The sequence below is a fragment of the Pleurodeles waltl genome, chromosome 5, assembly GCF_031143425.1.
Source record: "Pleurodeles waltl isolate 20211129_DDA chromosome 5, aPleWal1.hap1.20221129, whole genome shotgun sequence".
Lineage (NCBI taxonomy): Eukaryota > Metazoa > Chordata > Amphibia > Caudata > Salamandridae > Pleurodeles > Pleurodeles waltl.
Window position 1 is genome coordinate 677196036 of NC_090444.1, and position 24171 is coordinate 677220206.

A 24171-nucleotide genomic window follows, 5' to 3' on the forward strand; every position below is an offset into this window, starting at 1 on the left:
CGCTGTGAGTTGCTTTAATATAAGCTGGAGGAGGGGGAGGGGAGGAAGAATCCAAAATGTGACCAGCTAAAATATGCACTTCTTCACACCTGCTTTTTTTTTGCACTTTGCACTATTAAATAGAGTAGAGATGACAGCCTTTTATTGGATACTATGGAAAATAAAATAAATATTTTTGCGACCTGGAAAATAGATCTCCTCCACAAAGTAATGGAATGAATTGCTATTGCCCCCTGATGGTTGGTGTTGCTGTTTGAACAGATGTCATGAAAACATGTTTTCTATACATTATAAGTTATCTTTAAATTTGGGAGAGAGGGAGTGTCGGCTCAGGAGACCATGATAAATTAGCTGAACAGCCATAAACTCAAAGCTTTTTGGGTATTCATGAACAATTTGCATGACTGTTTCTATCCTGGGAACACTTTGGCAAGCTGCTCTCAAATAAGGTTTGAGTGCCGATTTCCAATAGGAGAACTGGAAGAGAGCATCCACAAACTCAATGCTTTGGGCGCAAACATTTCTACCCTTAAAACATTTGCAAAGTTGCTCTCAAACAAGGTGCGAGTGTTTCCAGCGCGAGAATGGGAAGGGAACATCTTCAAATTTCTATGAACCGTAGCAGAATGGTTTTCTCCAAAATGAAAGTATTTAATTTGTGGATCACATTAAAAAATGAATGTTCAAATTAACATTATCACCGTATTGAGGTGCTGCTGGCCGCCTAATGAACAATTTCCATAGCCATGTAATGGAAGCAATACTCCTGGAAATTACGACTGTCACTGATGTCCAGAAGTGCACTCTAGGATTTTACTAAACTCCATAAAAGTTAGCAATCTACTCCAAATGTCAGAGTAAGTACACCAGAGAGGATTGTTGCCTTATTGACTTTTTAAAAGACTTTAAGAAATGGACAAATAAACGTATTCTTTTCCTGGTTGAATATTATAAATTTACTGATCCCAACTCATTTCTAATTGACAAATTCTTCTTTTGTAATCTTCTGTCTACTCATTACACTCCTTAGCTCTTCGGCTGTTTTTAATTGTGGGTATTGTTTTGTCATCACCTCCTGCAGAATTAAGCCTTGAGCACGCTACTGTGCATGCGCCACTCGCATATCGAGGAGGGGGGCTCTTAGTTGCACCACAGACAGAAGCCCTGCCCTGTCACTGGATTCGGACGTGCAGCGTTGGGCTGATATTTGTTGATGTCATCAGAAGGTGCGGAGAAGGCTTCAGGGGCCATTTAAACCAATGCGTCCCTGGTCCAGTATGCCCAGGACAGCTTAGACTGGCACCGATCACCCTTCTAGGTGAGGAGACTTTGTGGTTCAGCTCCCACTCTTTCCGCATTGGTGCAGCCAACACCAAGGCCACGCTGGGCTTATCAGAGGATGTCATCAGAAGTGGAGGCAGATGGAGGTCGGCGTGCTATGAGCGCTAATTGCAGCCTCAACTGACCTAGACAGGATTGTGGGGTGCTCGCTAGGCCTCTGTAACCTCTTTTCTTTCCCTTTCCGCAGCCACCGGGCGTGGGGCAGTTCATGTGTGCTGGTGTGGGCATTCCTTTATTTGCAGAGTGGCTCAACATTTTTGAGCTCCATACTTGAGAGGGCTAAAATGGAGGCAGGCGTCAAGCATCACTGGGTGGGTACTGGGGGGCTTAGGTTGGAGGTTCTATCCGATCACTTCTCGCGGGCCATTGAGAAAGGTATGATGCCTACCCTGGATATTATCATCCATGCGGGGGTTATGACATGGTCCTGCTGGGTAGGCAAGGGGTTAGAGAGGCTTTACTCTTCACCATGTCAAGGGTCAGGAATCAGGTGCCATCGGCGGCCATATTATGGTTTGAAGTGATTCCGCGTATAGTGCGGTCCAGTGGGGCGCCTGTCCACGCTATGAATGATTCTGTGAAAAAAGTTAAATCATTCTGTCCAGAAGATCCTGGTAGGCTCTTCGATGGGCATGCGTACCACAATTTGTTCCTGGTAGCCAGGGTAGAGTTGTTTCACAACAATGGTGTTCACCTGTCCCCCAGGGGTCAGGAGCTGTTTATCCAAACCATTTAAGGGCCATTTCTGATCTCTCCCAGCACTGTTGGGTGGTTGGGTGAGTTCGCCAGGAAATTCCTCAGCCTGTGGTGGGGCCTATGGCAGATAAATAGCAGTGAATACCAAGAATTTGCACTCTTTGACTGGACTAACCCCTGGGCGGGTGTTATTTGAGTGGGCCCGGGGCTGGAGGGAGGGGGGACTGATCTGCCGGTGGTCCTGGACTCTATTGTCCTACCCATGAAGCCCGGTTTGAACTTTGGGGGCTGTGCCTGTGTTAAGATACCCCAGAAGGGCCGATGTGCTATGCAGTACCCTAGAAATGGTAGCACCCTCCAGGATAAAGGAATGGGGAAGGTTGTTAACAATGTTTGCCTGGCAAATGCCTTCTACTGATTGTGCATGGATGCCTGTGATTGAACCTGGGGATGGTGCAAGTTGGGGCCTTCTGGCAAAATGCTTTGTGACAATGAGTTCTCAAGGATTATGTTTGCTTACAATGTAATATGTCTCTGCGCCTAATATAACCTTCTGCTTCTGGCTTTGTATTATCTTGGTATTATCACCAAAGTGAATATCTTGTAAGGATTTCTTGCTTTCATGTTGGATTTTGTACAAGTTTAATGAAGTCTATTGTTCTGGTGTGAAAAAAGAGCTACACATGGGTGAACTGCAAAACTTGTTCTGATTCTTGGGGGAGGAGTTGCATGTTGTGCACACTATAAGAAATGAGCCAGGCATGGGAGACTTTAGTTTATGTCTGAGTATGACTGTTTGAACCCTTGTGCTAAGGGAACCTGAGGAACGCCCACCATGTCACTCCTCTCTCTTCAGCTTCTACAAGACCAAAAATGTCTACATTTTACTCAACACAGAGATGGTTAGCATGCTACCTCACACCAAGATGGGTAATATTTCATTACAAATATGTTGGCTTTGAATACAAACAGTGCTCTTTGCGGATTTCATCCTGAAGGCTTTTATTTTGATAGTGGCACTTACCACTTGATACATACTTTAATCAGCAGGCCTACTTCTGAGGTACAGTGGTACGTACATTTACTCTCCAGACCAGTTGGTCAGTGTCTCACCTTTGCACATGGCTTCCCCAGCTTTACACAGAGCCCATCTTGATCTCTACTGTAGTGCTGAACCAACAGCTGCAGGTCTGCGAACGTCTTGTTCCTGCTTATGAAAAATCCCCCTGCATCCATCCTTCTCAGTCGGTAGTGTTTCACAACTTTTCCATCTAGCACTGAAAGAGATCATAGACAGGTGACACTGGTGCTTTACTGAGAGATACCACTGGCTGTAGCAATGGGTGAAGAGATTTATTACTGGCCACACCTTCTTTCAGATTTTGCACACTAGAACTCACATGCTCAACAACTCAGGAACATTCAAAACCCTCTGTTCAGGATTCAAGAATTTGTTCTACTCTACTCCTTGACTTTCTTTGCTGTTTGCAAAGAGCAGCACAAACCAACCCTGCTTAGATCCAATACGGGAGCAGTGAAAAGCAAGAAGGGATGCAATTTAGGAATTGCGGGTAACACAATGATCTGTGCTAAAATCAGTAAGCCATTTACCTTTTTACATAAAATAAAGATCTATCATCTGCATCCACAAGGTATCCTTTGCAGAAACACATTAACCCTCTATGCCACTTTGAGTCAAAACTTTGACTAGACAAAAAACGTTGATCTCTCCAGCAGCTGAATTAACCACCAGAGTTATCTTACCATTACTATTATTCCATGAGTCCTACTGGACACAAAGAGATCTCTGCAGCAGGTGCCTTAACCCAAATAAGATATTTTAAAATGTAGTCTTTGCAACCAATTGAGCCAGAACTGATTTACTGTCACGTTTCTCCTTGATGCCAATTTTTTGTAGCAGTTTTTTTTTAAAGTATTAGTTGACTGTCAGACTGCTTTCCAGGACTCCGCCCCTCATGACTCGTGAATCAGTGAAATTACACTGAAGTATGCAAAAACGTGATGGATGGACTTATTGTGGGTATTCTGGGGGTACAGATTCCAGGGAGAGCTATCCTTCAGTTGGACTGGTGAATGCGAGATTGGTTTAGATATAGTTATGCCAAGAATAAGAACAAGATAAATATCTGCTGCTAACTGTGGGTGACAATCGTTTGGGGACAGTGTGTGTGCCTAGCTTGTAGTGATTAGTGGTTATTCATCTCTAGTTAGTGAGTCACCAAACTTCATCCCCATTGGGCTGTTAATTCCTTTTAACAGGGAACTCAAGTAATAGACTTAAGTAGTGATCAACTTTTATGTGTTACATCTCATAAAGTGCTCAAATGTACTCTTGATAGACCTAATTAAGATGTGTGTGAGGTCTTAAAATCACTTTTCATATCATGTAATTTCCTGTGTGGTCATGGGTTGTGATGCCACTTCCTGTAATGTCATACCCGATGTCACGAGCTGCGATGTGACTTGCATATTGCCTTATGTGGTTAGTCCCCCCCACTTCTTTTTGTAGGACTTGTGCCCTAGGGAAATCTGTCCCTGACTGTTAAGCAGTTTTGAGAGATGGCAGACTCCAGTTCACATGTAAAATGGCAAAGCAATTATTTCACGTTTTTGCTTGGAATTATTAATACTTGAAAATAAAGAGTCAGGGCTACCACTAGGTGTTACAGACTTTCCGTTAGGAAAGGCACTGGTGTGTGGGTTAGTGGTATTGAAATGTTGAGACGCCAGAGCTAGGTTCCTCCATGCATGATAAAACTTGAGTGTGGCATATGTCGAGCAAATAAGGCACTGCTCTCTGTGCCCACATACTGCAAATGCTAAATTGGGGTTATGGAACCTGTGGACGAGGTTAAGGAAAAACACTGTCGGCCTATCTTATTCGGAGTCGCTTGTTTATTGGGTGGGAGCCCCAGCAGGATTTGTGAAGATCCCCTAGGAATCTGTAGGGCATACAGGACATGTCCAACCCCAAGGCAGAAGGCGAACAGTAGATTTCTCTTCCACTTTTGCTGAAAAGCAGTCTTTATTGCCAGATAACAAAAATGCCCTGGGGAGATGTTGAAAGGGCATTTCAGCTTGTTTTTCCACTTGCCTTAACAGAGACGAAGGGCCCAATTACGCCCTTGGATGATGGGATACTCCGTCACAAATGTGACGGATATTATGTCCGTCATATTACAAGTTCCAATATAGCCTATGGAACTTGTAAAACGGCGGGTGAGATATCCGTCACCTTTGTGACGGAGTATCCCCTCCGCCAAGGTCGTAGTCAGGCCCAAAATGTTTTAGAAATGCAATGTCTGTCTGGGGTTCCTGATTGGTCAACAATAGATAAGCATGATTTGCTAAAGCATTTGACCTAGGCAATTTGAGTAAAGTGCATCAAAAAGTAACTTCACCTACAAAAGCCACTTGCTTCTTCTGTGTTAAAAATAAAACACTTGTTCTACCAGAATATAAAAGACCGGGTGTTCAAGCCCTGTATTATAAAGATGGTTAAAAACAACAACAGTTTAGAAGCTCTACCAAAGGCCACGTCTTGTCATCTTGAAAGCAGTACTGCATGCTGCCTTCCACTGGACCCAAGAAAAGAAAGACAATTACATAACTCACCATTTCCTTAATCTTCACTGACTTTCAACAATGCGCACGCTTAATTGTGTGCCACACTCCATAAAAATATCTCCCTTTTACGGGTCGCTCCTATCCTTTGAAAAACAATTAAACACATGTTCTAAACCATTACTTGCGATTGAAGTAAAGCAGAGTGAACATTTGTAGAGGCGAAACAGTTGTGTCTAACGTTTTTCTAGCAATAAAACTAAAATCTAGAACTAAAAAAGTGGAATTTTTACAACTATATTTACAAATTTGATATAGATTGTACATTATCATTTTATCATAATCCCTAACCGTTACTCGGTCTTGAACCCTAAACCTAGCATCTTCCCCTACACCATAGTGTCTCTGCCATTTTACAGGGAGGCACCCCATACCATAACTCTATACCACCTTCTGTGCCACCCTTCTCCTGTACCTTCTTTTTACACCATCAATTACACTTTCCATTCTTACACTATCAACTGATCTTCCATTGCTCTAATCCTAACACCAACACAACCCTTTAACCTATTATAACTTTGACATCATCAGTTAACAAAATTCTTACCTTTACCCTCTTCTAACCCTACTCCTTCCTGAAACTGTAACAACTTCTCTTACTCTAATCCTACTTCTCGCCCAGCCCCCAGAGATAACTTAACTCAAACTCAATACCTTACCCAATCCTTAATTCCTATTCCAGTCCTAACCCTAATCCTAATCCCTACATTAACCTGAATGCCATACATTACATTGTCCCTCGCCCTCTAAGCCCGAAATCTAAAACAAACCTAGCACTAATTCTACCCATATTTTTTGTTGCTATTTTACCTTTCAGAGAGCCGCAGGCAAGCAGATGTTACTGGGCCCAACAGTGGGGTTGCGGTCTTCGATACCTGATGTCCTAAGGACTGACCTACCATGGATCCTGAGTAACTGGGCTATGTACTACCACTTTCAGCACTTGACTTTTAGTGGTAACGTGAGTCAAGCAGCCCGAGGCTCCTTAAAGCATGGTTGGTTTGAAGCATGCACATGCTCAAGACTCAAAGAACAAACAGTAATGACATTAAGCAGATATACATGCAGCTGGGGCAATCAGGGCAAGGGTGCACGTCTGTCACTGTGCAGGGGACTTTTCCGTCCCAACATACTTTTTACATTTTATTTGTATATTTTAATTTTTTGTAATTTCACTTGCTAGGATCTCAGGGCTATGTGATCAGAAGACGTGTGTGTGTCGGGAGGGGGGGGGCTGGTAAATCTATTGTCAAGATTCTGGATTCCTTAGCAAAGACACGCTGTCAAGTTGCAACACTCACCAGTATAGCATCTCCCACCCGAATTGGAAAACGGACAGACAACAGGAAAACACGCAAGGTGCACAAAAGAAGCGCAATACAGAGTCAACCATGGTTGAATCCAGACCTGGCAAGCCGACCTCGAAAGAGAAACCCAGTGTGGAACAGAGGAACGACCAGCCCTAGCTAAAACCCTGCACCTGGGATGTCAAGCTCAAGCATTGCTTCCTCCTGCGAGAGTTCTTGTGGCAGTTCAAGTTCTCGCAAGAGTTTGCACATTGAGACCATCTTGGGTGGCCAAGCTCTATAAAATAATATGTACACCACAGCATGATGCTCTCCACTCAAGAACTTTGAATGCTAGCAGTCAGAACCCCACCACTTGGAGACAACTTTCCTCTTTCTATTCCCGACAGATTAGGCCATTGGCCAATGCCATCGCTGTAGTATTTTGACACACCACTGTATCTTCAGTTGTATGTTGAGGTATACTACCACTACCACTTCAGGTCGGAGTGTGTACGCTTGATTGTACTGAGGACACATTTGTGGTTCATCGCTTTACAAAATACGGTTGGTTGTGAACCTCATTACACTGCAGGTGTGAGCTCAGTGACATAAAATGAGTGCAGCTTGAGGCTTCACTTGTGAAGCATCCTACATATACTTATATGCACCGATCGAACCAAAATCAGTGGCATAACTACATTCCTGTTGGTGACCTTAGTAAAACCGTCCATACTTGAGTGTAAGCGATTCAAACTGCATAATCTGTTTTACTTTTGACTATAACCCCGGTGTGGTTCGTGGCGTGACTAAATCGTCTTCTTTCAGAAGTAGACTCATTGATAAAAGATGCAGGTAACTAAGGAGACCTAGAGGGGGAGTACAAAGACACCTGGGCACATGTCGCAAGTAAGGGTCACGTAATAATCTACTTCTTACTTGTAGACATAACTTGGTGACAAAAACCACGTCACAGAAGGGTGATCAGAATGCAGTCTGTGGTAGACGTAGGCAAAATCAGGCCCTGGAGCTCCTATGTGGTACAGATAGAGAGAGCTGACTCGTGAAAGGGGTCTCTGATTTTATGTCAGGCAGCATACCAGAACCACAAACATTCAACTGATTTCTTCCTACCTGCTGAGATGAATCCTGTATATCTCTCCTCCCATACCCCTTTCTCCCGGGTGTCTCTTGCTAGAATCCTGTGCCTCTGGGAGGCTGGCGACAGGAATGTAGGGGTGCGGGCGGGCAGTCTTGGGACTTCTTCGTGATGCCACTGCAGTGGACAGGTTGTACAGACACTCATGTTTTTCCTGTTTTGTCTATACTTTTGCACTTATATATTTTTCTAAAAAACGCCCAAAAGCATTCCTCTCAAAATATTCACTCCAGTCCGGCTTTAGGTAATGACTGTACATGAAGCATATGATTTCCGACTCCATGTAGCATAGTCGTAAATTATTGCCGTGATACATATGCAATGCTCCAATGTAAAACCTCGTACGAGAAAATATACGTTTTTTTTTACTTGAGTCGATTTTAATACTATGCACTGCCCAGTTATGTCACTAGATGGCAGACCTGCCACAGGAAAAGCGCAAGGTCTATCTTTCCTTTAGAGGTCAGAGTATTTTGCTAAAATTAAATCTGCTCAAACAAGCAATCTGTAGGCTCCAATTTATCTGGCAGCCAGAGAGACCGGAGCCATTAAACGGGTCCCTTTATGCTTTGTTAGCCTCTGCTTCAGGCCCTCTGTATTTACCAGTGGGTAATAAGTAACCTGATGTTTAGTCACTATTGTAATAATAAATCAATACAGTCTAAAATTAATCTTTTTATTTTATATTCAATTTTCCCCAATATGCCCCAGAAAACGTATTAAGAGTCTGTACTTCTGATGCCCATACCTTACAAGCGTGGCCCTCTTAATTCGAAGGCCGATAAAGCTGTTAACCATAAAATTGTTAGAATCCCATGTGCTTTGACGAAATATTTCATGCAAGATTAGAACCAGTGCGGATGCAAGGAAACTAGTATTTTTTTAGTACGCTGTCAGCAATGTAATGATTTTTTTGTTCATAATTTGCTAGTCGGTGTGGGTCGATTTTGTTATTAACTTCAGAGGATAATACACTGACTTCACTACCGGGATTTTATCTTGTGACATGATGCCCCGGCAGATCCCTAGCTCACTGAGATAACTCAAGGGCTAGCAATTAGAAAAAAAAACAATGGAGCTGGAACAAGGTGGGTTCTGGTCCCGGCAGCTATTTTCATTGAATTCTATCCCTGCTGTACCAGGCTGAGCTGCAGAGTGCACAGAGGCTTCACCCCCCCCCCCCCGCTCCCCATCAGACTGTCTGAGACGAAAGACGAAATTACTTATTTTATGACTTCCCTTCATCTGACTTGTAATCTGGCTGGAACGATGTATGAGAGGTTCAAGGGCACCTCCTTTATCACTCAGGGGCCTACACCTCCTTTCCAGACTCAGACTTATCAGTCCACTAGGGGAAAGTAAGGTCCATCTTACCATGCTACTTCACAGGACTTCTATGAGATACATGTGAAATGCATTGTTTCACTTTATTATGCTTAACACGCTGATTGGGGGTGGGGGTGTATGGTGGCAAGTGCCGCCAATCAAAGGTAGTTGGGGGCTACTGTGGTGGTGGTGGGGAGATTAAAAATATCTTTAAAAAATGAAAACGTACCTGCCGCTCTGGTCCCAGCCGCCTCTGTGCTCCTCGCCCTCCCGGCAGTCACTGGGGCACAAGCACAGGCTCCCAGTCCAGACGCTGCTCTCATGTTATACCAAGCATGACAGCACACTGGTATTGGCCTGAGCAGGATGGGTTTGATGCTCGCTCAGGTACAGGGAGCCTATGCCATTTCTCCACCCGGCTGTGCAACAGCTGGTCACAAACCAACATGTGCACTTTACAGTGCCCAATACTCCTACTCCCTGCCATGGCCCAACCCCGCCCTGGACTTGTATGGCTCAGTCGGACAGTGACAAATAAAATGATAATAAAACTATTTTATTATCATTTTATTTGTCCCTGCCTGTCTCTGAGCAGGGTGGCAATGCTTCTCCGCTATTATGGAGGAGCCACCCATGTGTGTGTGTGTTTGTTTAACAATGGCCATGTACATACAGCACAATATAAACTATTTTTGTGCCTTACTTTTTAACGTTAATTACTCCCCAAATAAATGGCGGTCATTTTAGTTGGTTATCACACCAGTCCAGGTCGTTAAAATACTTGAGGCCTGATTTAGAGATTGACAGACATGTTATTTATTCCATCACAAACGTGACAGCTATCCGGTCCGCCATATTACAAGTGCCATAGGATATATTGCACTTGCAATTCGGCAGACAGGATATCCTACATGGTAATGATGGAGTAACACTCTCACTAAACTCTAAAACAGGTCCTTAATTTCCAGTCCAGTGTTTTCAATTAGCAAATCTTGGTTCATTTTATTTGGCCCGCTGGAAACCCATACCTTTACACTAGGATTTGTAGAAGGAAATGCTGCAACACAAATGCTTTGTTTGAGTGACATGGAGCTGTGTCGGAACTCTAAAATTCGTCATTTTAAGAAAAAAACAAAATGTACTAAGAACCTGCGAGAATGCATACTTATATCTTTGCAGGTTACCTGAAGCTCCATTAGGTGCCCACATAAACCCAAGAGCTATTTTAACAAGTTCTGAACTTTTGGCCTGTAAGATACATTGGCATCTCTGTAACTGCTCTGCTAGCTCACTGAGATGTCTTACTGGAATACTGACCTATGACCGGAAAGATGACACACAGTGCTCCACAACAGGCACATTAATACTCTAAGCTATATTATAATAATTCAAATTTCTAGTCACCAGATTACATGCATACATGTTCAGCAAGTACATGAAATACCTGAGTTATCGTATTAGCATATTACCGTGAGACTTGCTAGACAATATTGGTGTCTACAGCAGGCGCCTTAACCCTCTGAGCTTTTTGTAACTACAGTCTATGTGACTGATAAAGTGAGCCAGAAAAGCTTCACTATCATATTTTCCTTGTCGCCAATGTCTTTGAGGGTGAGGTTTGTTACAATACATATGTAGTGGGCAGACAATGGACTACCCTTCCGACAAAACAACCATGTATTTTCGACCCTCTCAAAACTATTGAATTTGCCCCTTTTTTGTAACACTGAAGGAAGCTGCCCCCCCAAAGCTCTAAGGACCTTACCGCCTGCTAAGAATGAAGTGCCTGCACTTAACTGCCAGACTGGATACATGTTTAAAGCCATTTATAAGCAGTGTTATAACACTCACCGCATAATACAATCATTGTTATCTTGCTTAAGGGTATTTCGCTGGACATTTATGAGCATCTGGTCTGTTGCTCACTGCCTCCGCAGCAACGTTGATTGACTTGAAGCTTACAGAACTACTTTGAAGCTTAACACAGAGAGTAAGGAAAAGGTCAAGTCCAAGAAGCATTTGAAATATGACAATGTTTCTCAGAAGCAACACTTTGAAGATGGGAAAACAGAGCAGGTTGCTAGCCCTGAATGTTTGCCCTTCAAAACACAAATTACTAAGCAGGGTTTTAGCTTTCCTGCTGGTGTTGTGTACAGTAATGAGTGCTGTAACATGATGACACTCTGAAAACTGTTCCAGCATCACTGCATGAACATGCATACAACATAGGAAGAAAAGGAATATATTCAACTGATACATTTATTTAGTTCTTGTACAAACATTTTGCACGTTGCCACTTTTGGAGACCAATCTGAAATGAAATACAATATATTTTAGGTAGCTGAGGCTCCTCAATGTTTATTTGATTTTGTGCAAACATGTTCACATTTTTTAATAGTTTTTTTAAATGTGTTCTAATTTCCATGTATGTCTGTAATGACACAGCCCACTTTACTGATTTGCACATATTGCAAACTTTATGATGCAGATATATGCGCTATTGTTACTCCTTTTGTTGTGACCTATGTTTGTTAGTTATTAGTTTGCTAGTTATTATATATGTTGTACTGTATATTTTTTGTTTTCATCCGTTACATGTTCCAATTCCACTCGAATTGGTTTTAGTAGATTGCCTTGTGTATTTGTACTCTTTAGGCCTTTTGCTCTCTTTTTGTGAAGCGTACTGTATTGTGCACAGTATCTTGTAATGCTTTGCATTATTGCACATCTTGGGATCGACTGTGTTTTTGCAATTTAAATTGAACGGGCGGAATAGTACATTTTATTTATGCAGTTTTATGTACTTCTGCAAATGTGCTTTTTCTGGGAATGTTTTTTAGCCTGCAGTGTCGATCTTTTTAAGGGTGTATTCTGGTATTTCTTTTAAATGGATCTCATTTGAGTTACAAAACACAAACAATAATAAAACTGAAATTGAATTGAATTGTACAAACAGTGCATGTGCTTGTGTTTTCTCCTCAAGAACGTAAGAGTACATTTGCAGAGAACTGTAGGTATGCGGATATGATGTGAAGTGAAATGATTCAGCCGTAGCAATCCAAACTCGCCACATAATTTAGGGGTCGAATGAGCACAGGCACTGATGGAATAGTTCACAGGGAACATAAGGTGCATGCTACACAACTTTAAAGGGCATTTGCAAATTTAGGAAAGAAGTGAGTTCAATTTATCCCTCTTTCTGGTAACTTTTATTTTGTTTGTTAGGGCATACATTTTCAAAATGTATATGATGCAAATTAAACATGTTCAAAGATAAATGAAAGAAACGTTGTCAGGAAGATAGATAACCCTAATTCACGCGAAAGCGCGTATTGACAGAGAAATCCGGAGGGGGCAGGAGCCCTGAGCCCAGAGCCCAGAGCCCAGCGTCCAATCAGAAGGGCAGGAGCCCTTTAAATTTTCATCGCGCTCCCGCCGTCGCGGGAAAGCGCGTATTGACAGAGAAATCCGGAGGGGGCAGGAGCCCTGAGCCCAGAGCCCAGCGTCCAATCAGAAGGGCAGGAGCCCTTTAAATTTTCATCGCGCTCCCGCCGTCGCGGGAAAGCGCGTATTGACAGAGAAATCCGGAGGGGGCAGGAGCCCTGAGCCCAGAGCCCAGCGTCCAATCAGAAGGGCAGGAGCCCTTTAAATTTTCATCGCGCTCCCGCCGTCGCGGGAAAGCGCGTATTGACAGAGAAATCCGGAGGGGGCAGGAGCCCTGAGCCCAGAGCCCAGCGTCCAATCAGAAGGGCAGGAGCCCTTTAAATTTTCATCGCGCTCCCGCCGTCGCGGGAAAGCGCGTATTGACAGAGAAATCCGGAGGGGGCAGGAGCCCTGAGCCCAGAGCCCAGCGTCCAATCAGCAGGGCAGGAGCCCTTTAAATTTTCATCGCGCTCCCGCCGTCGCGGGAAAGCGCGTATTGACAGAGAAATCCGGAGGGGGCAGGAGCCCTGAGCCCAGAGCCCAGCGTCCAATCAGAAGGGCAGGAGCCCTTTAAATTTTCATCGCGCTCCCGCCGTCGCGGGAAAGCGCGTATTGACAGAGAAATCCGGAGGGGGCAGGAGCCCTGAGCCCAGAGCCCAGCGTCCAATCAGAAGGGCAGGAGCCCTTTAAATTTTCATCGCGCTCCCGCCGTCGCGGGAAAGCGCGTATTGACAGAGAAATCCGGAGGGGGCAGGAGCCCTGAGCCCAGAGCCCAGCGTCCAATCAGAAGGGCAGGAGCCCTTTAAATTTTCATCGCGCTCCCGCCGTCGCGGGAAAGCGCGTATTGACAGAGAAATCCGGAGGGGGCAGGAGCCCTGAGCCCAGAGCCCAGCGTCCAATCAGAAGGGCAGGAGCCCTTTAAATTTTCATCGCCCTCCCGCCGTCGCGGGAAAGCGCGTATTGACAGAGAAATCCGGAGGGGGCAGGAGCCCTGAGCCCAGAGCCCAGCGTCCAATCAGAAGGGCAGGAGCCCTTTAAATTTTCATCGCGCTCCCGCCGCGCGGGACGCGCGCGGGCGGCGCCCGGGCGAAGCCCGGGCCAAGGGCGGGCCCGTCCTTGCCCGTCATTGCCAGGAAGAGCCAGGGCAGGGCCACCCCCCTGTCATTTTGTAATAGGTAAAGGCTGCCTGAAGGAAGCACCATATGGTGCTGTGGGTGGAGTGAGGCACCCAGAAAGATCTTCAATAGTTCGGATCTCCAACGCCCTAAACAGGTTCCACAGATGCAGGACTTGGGCAGTGGCTGACAACTATCTACCTACCCGGACACCTTCTCAAACTGAGGTGATCAGCCCTTCATGCCTCTTAGATATCTCAGCACTCCCTAACACAAACCTCAGCAGAGCTAAACAGGGTGAGGAAAAGAGAGGGAGAGTGCTCACAGGAAATAGATTGCTAAACTTTTGCACAGGACCCGAGTGTCCTACCAAAACAAGATGGGTAGACGGAAGGGAGGGATACCTTTGGAAGAAGCAGGCAATAACAAGACCTTAGACGGCTTCCTCCAAAAAGCGGTAGGGGCACTAGAAAAAGAAATTGAACTGGTCGAGCGCCGTCTAACTGCTCCCCCATCCTTCTTTTCACCAGCTTCCCAGCCCCCCTCTGCAGAACCACCAGCACCAACCACCCTCACAATTCAAACACTCAACGCAGAACCCTTGGACAGAACCATACATTCTTCGGGATCTACCCAGCCTACGCCAATCAGGCCTACACCCTCCCCAAATCATGGCACAAAGGGCAAAAGGAAACGGGGGGAGACGAATCTAAAGAACAAACGGGCCCGTGTCCTGGACCCCTCTGTCCATACCGTATCTACCAGACCTAAGGATCATATACCTGCCCAAACTACCAACTATGGCAACCTGGATATTACTTCTATCACAGACTTTATTAAAGATGAGCTTCTAAAACAACTACATCCTATAACAATCCGTCTATTAGCCATCGAGGAGAAACTCGATGCCCTCATTAAACCCAGCCAGCCAATCCCCCCTTCCCCATCGGGTTTGCACTGCCTGCGACAACACCCTATCCTTGGCCCCCCTGTCAATGATGCCAGTAGTCCCTTTCTCCCACCACCTATGGTTCACAAGCCTAAACCACCTTGCTCTGACACACTACATCAACTACCGAAGCTCTCTACACCTAGTCTGGCTAATCTCCCTAAAAAGTGGTACGCAAAGAGCGATTCCTCTTACCTAAGGCGGACTGGTGAAATTGCCCCTTCCACAAACACGGGCGCCAAACCCCATAGAACCCACCCAAATATCCCAGTAGATCGGATGCGCAGGGACTCAGGAACTAACATGGGAACTTTACATCTACCACCAGAAGCCTGCCCCTACGTGCTTGTTATCACGAACGTCCCTAAGCTCAAGTCCACCATCCCAGAATCATTCACAGAACTGAAAAACAAGGTTATTCATTGGTTGCATAAACATGCTAGATTTGCATTCCATATGATACCCTCAATATTAATGGTGAGGAGGGTGGGTTGGGTGGGTCCACTCAAAAACCCTGGCACTGGGGACTGTATTGTTATTAACTTTAATGCGCCCTCCCTTGTCGAACAGCTTTTCCTAAATGCATGCCATCTCAACCCCATAGGGGGGGCCACTTCACTTTGCAGGCTTCAGGCCTTTTACCCCCATAAATCTGTACCAGGTTTCAAGGGGGTGACAATGACATCCAGAGATTTTCCTAGGGCTCAGATGCCAACTGATTTCCAGCCAAGTAGCAATCCTGCCTCGCCCACACTCTCCGAAAACGATTGACTATTACTCTTGACTTCTCCTAATTCCCGAGGTTCAAGCAACTGGAACAAAAACTATCCTACAGCTGGGAAAAATGAAACTTATAAAACAGGGCAAATCAACTGTGGGGCCGAATATACTCCCATTAGCAATACTAGTGAGTCTACTCTAACTCCCGCTCTCGCCCAGTCAGACTATCTTAAATGTTCTGAAATCCATTTCGGGGAATCAGATAAGGAGCGCAGGGTGATTGAGATTAATTTAGCTACAGACCCACTAGATCACAGCAAACCCGCAGACCCACCTCTACTCCAGGTATTTGATTGGCTTAGGCCACCCCCTGTCCTAGATGGGGCTGGAAGCACCCTAGACACGGCTGAGAAGGGCATAATGCTTCCCCACGGTACCCTAGTCCCGAGAGAGAATCCCGTGGCTGAAGCTCCCCATAACATACCAGATGACTTAGATACCATCCTCAGTTGGAACATAGCCGGGTTGGAGAGTAAAATGAACAACCCTGAATGGGGAAAATTTATAGACAAACATAAAATATGTCTCTTCCAAGAAACATGGGCGCTGGAGCCTAAATATAGAATCGGTTACAAAAGCTACTGGGTTCCAGCAAATAAAGTGAATTCAGGGAGACCCTCGGGTGGCCTGCTAATATGGCTCAGCTGTTCTCTCAAATGCCAAATTGAACCAATTGATTTGGGCTGCCCTGATCTAATGGGTCTATCAATACCATCTCTTAGAGAGAAACCACTTTTAATAATTAACATCTATAATAGGAGCCTGGGCAATAAATATGAGTCCAACGCACTGACTATTTTAGACAATCTTCTCACCGATAAATCACCCTCTCATTTTATTCTCATTGCCGGAGATTTTAACACCACTTTTGAACCCTACTCGCTGGCCCAGGAACTATATAAAGATGAAGATGCTCATTGGGGCATCCCCCAGCTGGTGTCAAGCAAAAGACCTAAAATCAACAGACTATCATACCAGCTCATGGACATTACATTGGCACACGGCCTCCGGGCTTGCAATGGCCGTTCCCGCTCGGATCTTAACCTTCACCCCACATTTAAACGTGGGTTGCAGAAGAGCCAGATTGATTACATCTTGCTCGACATCCGCCTTTGGGGTCACATGGTCGATATGAACATCACAGAACATGAGGAAAGCGACCATGAACCACTGATTCTATCACTCAGGAACCTACTACCCCTACTTGAAGTCTCCTGCCCCAAGTCCTATAGTCAGCAGCTTGCACTGACCAACAACAGGCGAAATGTTAGATGGAAATCCCTGAACACTGACATAACCACTTTGGCAAAAGTGTACAGGCAGCTGGCGGATCATATGGAATATATACTTCAACCCACGAAAGATAGTGGTGGGCTTATAGCAGCCCACACACTGTTTTTTAACTCTTTAAAAACTTTACTTACTAAAGAGTCGGCAACTGATCCTAAACAGAACTCTAACGCAAGATGGTTCAACACTGCATGCAGAGAAGCACAGCATAAGTTGCTGAGAGCCCTAAGAGGTGGCCAGATGGATTATATAAGGGAAGCTAGAAAAGACTACAAAAAGGAACAAGGTAGAGCCCGTAGGGAATGGGATGAATCAAGATGGGTCCTCCTCCTGGAATCTGCTAAAACAAACGACACCACGAAATTTTGGAAATTGGTAGCTGATGCCAGCAATGGACCACACCGTTCGCCTGGTGCCTCAATACTCCCTGCAGAATGGTCCGACCATTTTTCCCAATTATACCTGGGGTCCGCCGATGCTGCTTCCCGGGATCTGATCCATATCATGACCTCCGAGACCCCCAAAATTGAATTCACTTTGGCAGATACCAAGGCTGCGATTGCCTCAATGAAATGGGGAAAGGCCCCCGGCCTTGATAAAATACCAGGAGACCTTTACAAGACGAATCCAGATGTATGGGCCCCATACTTAAACCTCATTTCCAATGAGATAGCTGCTGGAGCACCTGTTCCGAGCTCCTGGTTGGGAGCAGAGATAGTCCCCATTTTTAAGAAAGGCGACCCCTCTAACCCTGCCAACTATCGCCCAATCTCCTTACTCGACAACTTCCGAAAAATCTTTGCAAAGCAAATTTTGTCCTGTCTAGAAGACTGGATTTTAGAAACAAACGCCATCTCTGATCTACAAGCAGGGTTCAGACCAGCAGTCAGTACTATAGATCAGGTGCTAAGATTTTTAACAATAAAATGGAAAACTGTAGAAATAGGAAGGGGTAACCTTTACGTAGTTTTTATTGATCTCAGAGCCGCGTTCGACCTGGTCCCCAGAAACCAGTTATGGCTGACGCTAGCCAACATGGGTGTCCCGCATGGCCTTCTGAAACTTATTACCCGCCTACACGAAAATACCTATGCCCAAATCAGGAACGGCAAGAATGGTGATCTCACAGAACCAGTGGCTATTGAGAGGGGAGTTAGACAGGGGTGCGTTCTGGCCCCAACTCTTTTCCTATTATACATAAACAACTGTATCAAGTACTTAGCAAACTGCACAAATGATTCTCCCAAGCAGGCTGGAACCAAAGTCCCCTGCCTACTCTACGCAGATGACACTATTCTTTTGTCCAAATCACCCATGGGAATCCAAAACTTGGTAAATCAGTTTGGTGTATACTGCAGAAACTATGGATTAGACATAAACCATAAGAAAACTAAACTTATGATATACAGCGCCCCGAACAAGAAGCTCAGCGCAAACATAAAGATGGATTTAACTCCCCTGGAGAGAGTAATGGAATATGACTACTTGGGCATTAGACTATCTGACAAGGGCAGCTGGGAGCCAGCCATAAGGAAAGGGGCACTAACAATTAGCCAAAGATGCGGAGTAATAGGACGCAAAGCCAGCACTGCCACAAGCCCCCCTCTGATTCTTATCTCTGAAATATATAAAGCACAAATCCATGCTGCTGCCCTATATGGAGCAGAACTTTGGGGATCACACAGACAGATGGACACTCTCCAAACCAAAGAAAATAACTTCCTCAGACACATATCTAGACTGGGGAGGGGCACGCCAATGCTCCCCCTCAGACTGGACCTGGGCTTAAATAGTATCAAAGACATAGCATACCTAAGACCACTCCTGTATTGGGCCAGACTATGGAAAACAGACGAACTTGAACCCTACAGGGCAGTAGTTAAAGAACTATTACCACCTCATCACGGATGGGAAAAGGTACGGTGGCTCAGGGAGATGAAAGCGGCATGGTCCAAACTGAGTCTATCCCAGTACTGGGAGAACCCCGAGATGATTCCTGGCAGTGCTAAACGCCTGATCAAAGAACATTATTGGGCAAAAATCAACGAGGAATCTCTCGGTTCAAATGGGTCAGGTCGGCTGACAGCAGAATTCCTGCTGGTCAAACACGTTCCCTTCCCTGAAAGCTCCCTGGATCTACCCATACCAGCCCGTGCTCGCTCTCTACTACTCCAGCTCAGGTACGGGACATTGGCGGTCAATAGCTACACGGCTGGTTGGTCGACTAACAGTTCCCCATCGGACAAATGCATAAATTGTCATTTATGCAAGGAAACAGCTGAACACATCCTATTTTTTTGCCCTCTGTACAAAGGTCCCCGAGGGAAGTGGATTATTCCCCTGTGCAGAACACTCCATCCACTATCCCGCAACAGCCTATTCAGAATATGTAAATACGACACTTCCATACTGATAATTAGCGCTGTTTCTAAATATCTGGCAGCAGCATGGAAAATTCGTAATAGGACTATTCTAGATTTTAACTCACTGTTTGAAGAGCTGTCTAGAAAACAGTAAATCAGCATCCTGTTATATCAGCCTTGGGCTCTAATTGCAAACCGCGACTTATTGAGCACAAAAGACCGCATTTCTAAACAAGTGCTACATCGGGCTATTTTAACTAAAGTGTTTTATAAATTTAAAATTATATTTAATTTTATAATTGCCAAGATGCAATTTATTGGATTAATTAACACCAAAAGAACTAATTAACTTAGAGCATCATCTGCCTTTGTCTGACTTCTTAAATTTTTAATCAGTTTTACTGTCTGGAGTCTTAATGCCTGATTTTATATAGAGATGTGCCACACAACAGCTTTTACGTTATTATTACTTTATTGTTCAGGGTTATGTACAGGGTAAGATCCAGAGACTATTCCGAGCACCTCCTTCACCCCACCTATTTATGTAATCTTTCTCAGGCAGCTACTGGACCCCTACTTTTTTTACTATTGTTCCTTTTATTGTGTATTGGTTTATGGTTTTTATCTTTCTGTACGTATGTATATATTTTTAAACCTTTTAAATGGCCCAAATTTGGACCGAATAAACTATTGATTGATTGAACCCTAATTCACTCTCTTCTCAAATTTCAACTATTTCATTGAGTAGGGTTTGGTGATAGGGGTTAATTCCAGCCTTGATGATGTCCCAAGCCTTTCAAGACTATATTGCGTATGCTACTAATTTTAGCGCACGTGGCCTGGATATACCACCTTACTTCCAAATGGTCCTTATTTTTAAGTGCTATCTGGAGTGAAGGGGACATATATGTACTTGTGGATACTGTGTTTTAGTTGAGCATAAAAGGTGGTGTCCATCAAGGAACAAGTGCACTTCAACCGAGTGTCTGGGAGGGGCAACAGGCCTGTGTTTTTTTTTTTTAAATATGATTGCACTTCTGTCATAATTGTGTCCTCAAAGCTTTAACTGAGCTGCATCTGCGCTACTCAAAAGTGCAAACTTTCCATAGTGTCCTCTCATGTGTAAAGGTTGGACCAGTCACAAGTTCTGCCCTATTATTCCCGTGTCAATTGTTTCCATAGCCTGATTCCGCCGTGAACAGTCTCTGCTGTCCCCAGTATGAAACATACAGGTACTGCCCAATACTGGCTCTTCATTACCATGGTGGACGGGGTACTGGCAGGTTAAATCGACAAAGGGGTCACAAATTACCTCTCCTTTGGTGTTTATTTTCCAGCCATTACCTGTATGGCACTCTCAATGGCATCCGGGATACCAGAGGGTATTTTCTTTTTCTGACGGCACAAAAGAGGCCGGCAGGAGTCTGCTTCAAGGGGAACAAAACAACCACTTCTGTCTGTTTTAGAGTCATCTGAAAACATTTTCTGGTATGTATGTTTATGTAGCCATTTACTTCATTTCCTCTGTCTATATTGGCTTTTTGATATTTTCCATTTACTGCATGTTTTCACAATTGCTTTAATTTCATTTACAATGATCTGTGCATAGCACTATTGTGTTTCCATTACTGACAGAAAAGCACAGGGCATGGCCGTGAATCCTTCTAAATCGGCTTTTATCATATAATAATATCTCTGCCTTTAATCCAGCGAGGAACACTTCCCCTCCGTGAAACCAGACAGCCACTTCCATGGGGCGCCCCAGCGTGCCACATGCCACTTTTATTAGTCAGATATCCTTCTTTGGGAAAACAGGGACTAAACGCCTTGCACTACATTAGGATTTCTCAACTACAGTGCTGTCTTCAGACAGTAAAGTGGTAACCACAGCTTTCTACCATTTGGACTAATCAGTAGCTGCCAGAATTACCGCTGCACATTGCAACATTCTCATCACAATTAGCAGCAGAAACATCGTGGCGGTAAACAGCGGAGACAAAGAGTACACCAGTGGTAAGCTTGTACGCTTCCATTACTCCCTCTATCTTGGGTTGGTGGAATCTAATTACAGGGATTTATGCATGAAATAATGCAATTCTCACCTCAGGGTATTAAAGCAGTATGCAGTTCCCTCCTTTTCACCAATGTATCACAACACCAGGTACAGTCAAATCAGCAGAAAAAAAAGGAAAGACTCTTGTAGCTGCAAACAAATAAGCAATTTCACAACAGGGATTTGGCAATTTAAAATATTGGGCGGAAAGAGAAACAGAAACACATTTCCTTACGGCGGGGAGCCGGGATCGAGATTGGTCAGTGATCAGCTGTAGTAGTGACAATCTGCTTGCTATCAGCAATGGTCCCTGCATACAGGTGGAGGGGCCACAGCCTAACTTTGTTCTGGAGTAGAACAGTGCCTGTCAGGCTGAGCAAAGGCCAGCCTGACAGATACTCTTCTTATTCAGGTCGGGCAGCCAGGAGCTAGACATGCACTAAATCTGCAGGCTCCCGGATGCCTGAGCTAAGCTTTGCTCAGCTGAAGATTTAAAAGTCCTGTGGAAGTGATATCCTCAGCCTGGCAAAAGTGTCTTGAGGCCCTCCCCCTAGTGATGAGGAGGAGTGTCAATGATTACCTTGGACCTGGGCACTTGAAGTGCCAAGGGCAGAGTGTCAATCAATGAAACCATGTCAAAGAGTGGGGAGGGGTGAGCAAGTCTCATTGACCCATCCCACTCTGTGACAAGTGAGGGACTGCTGCCTCCCCACATTGGCTGACCTGAACCTCCTGGGACCTCAGAGGCTTTAATGTCTGGGAGATGAATAAGGAGATAAGGTTTATGTTTTTGAATGTTTGCTGGGTGCATGCATGTAAGTATATATATATGTGTTAGAAATGGGGTCTCTAGTTGGTAGTCAGTTTACACCCTGTACAAATACGGACCCTCACTCTAGTCCGAGTAAGGGAGATACACAGGTCAGATAACCCCTGCTCACCCCTTGGTAGCTTGGTACAAAAACTGTAAGGCGTATCTCAGAGGCAATGTGTAAAGTATTTGCACAAACACATACAGCACCACAGTGAAAACACCACAAAAGGACTCCACACCAGTTAAAAAAAATAGCTAATATTTCTCTAAATCAAACAAGACCAAAACAACAAAATGTGGTTTGAGGAACCCTCAAAGGCTTCCTGTGAGTCTGCAAGTTCACCAGATAGGTGGCATTACTCTTGCGCTCTACCACCTCAAACGGCCCAGCCGACTGTCCTGGAACGGAGAACACAAGGCTCCACTGGGGCCATGACCCACACTTTCTGGCCAGGCTCAAACTCAACCAGAGTGGCATTCTTGCTGTACCACTGTTTCATGTCCTCCTGGCTAGCTTCTAGTTTTGCCTGAGTGAGTTTCCTGAAGCAGGCAGTCTGGTTCCTAAAGGCCCGCACATAGCTAAATATGTCCTGGGGGTGGGGGAGCTACTGGGAGCTTTCTCCTAGGCCTCCTTCACCAGACTCAGAGGTCCTCTCACAGGGTGCCCATACAGCAGCTCAAAGGGGCTAAAACCAAGTCCCTTCTGCGGTACCTCCCTGTATACAAAGAGAAGGCTTAACAAGAGGACTTCCCACTCATGTCTCATGGGTTCTGACAGACCCATAATCATGCCTTTTGGGGTGCGGTTGCACCTTTCAACTAATCCATTTCATTGGGAGTGGTAAGGAGTGGTGAACTTGTAGGTTACCCCACACTCCTTCCACAGAGACTTTATATAGGTAGATATGAATTTGGTACTCCGGTCAGATACCATCTCCTTGGGGAACGGTATGTGGGCAAAAATCCCCATAAATGCCCAACCCACTGCGTAAGGGGTTTCACTGACCCCAGAGGGATGGCCTATGGGTCATGGGTGGTATGGTCCACCAAGACCAGGATAAACTTGTTGCCCATGGCTTTTTTGGGGTCCAGAGGCCCCACAATGTCAATTTCCCACCTGCTCAAAAGGGGTGCCGACAACAAGGAATGGTTGGAAGGGAGCCTTGCAACTTCCTCCATTCTTGTCACGTGCCTGGCCAGTCTGGCAAGACCTACAATAAGTGTCAGAGTGCCTGCGCATTTGCAGCCAGTAGAAGTGGCTGACAAGCCTCTCAGAAGTTTTGTCCTGCTCCAAATATCCTGTGAAAGGCACATCATGAGTCTGCCCCAGTAGGAAGGTTCTGAAGCGCTTGGGTACCACCAGCACACAGGTTGCCCCAGGCTTAGCAACCTTAGACCCTCAAGAGAAGGGCATGACTTCTGTGCCTCGCAGAACTCCTTCCTGGTGGGACCCTCTTCTGGCTACCAATGGGTCAGCTCAGGCAAATCCCCCCAGTTCAGCCACTTGTTCCCCTGTAGGCTCTGGGGCATCCCCCTCAGGGTCAGACTCCTCCCGGTCTGTGGGAACTTCTGGGGTAGGATTCCCATGCCCGTGCCCTCCCTCTTCCTGACAGGCACCTGGGCCACTCTTTCAGGCTCCAGGGCCTCCTGATCCCCCCTCAATGGCTGCCATAGACCAAATGGTCATGCATGCCCACCCAGGTAGACCCAACATCTCCAAGTGTGACCAGCGTTCCACCTCACTCTAAGGGGAATACACCTGGTCGTTACCTAGCAGATAATCAACAGGCATGGTTGAACTCACAGCTAACCTCAAGGAACTTGAAATGCCACCCCCATTTGAAGTAAACCTGCGCCACCTGACAAAGGCTCTCTAAGTTGTCTCCAGCCGCTACTTGGTGAACCTTCAGCTACTTATGTGAGATTAACTA

The 24171-nt window shown here is 45.2% G+C and overlaps 1 protein-coding gene across 1 annotated transcript in view; it reads right to left on the reverse strand.

The window, feature by feature from the left end:
• The window catches only part of FRK (fyn related Src family tyrosine kinase), a 276993-nt gene that overhangs the window by 72549 nt on the left and 180273 nt on the right, over positions 1 to 24171 (reverse strand). The window contains exon 3 of the mRNA XM_069234549.1: positions 3151 to 3314. Coding sequence (XP_069090650.1) covers positions 3151 to 3314 — 164 coding nt within the window. The remainder of the gene's footprint in view (positions 1 to 3150; positions 3315 to 24171) is intronic.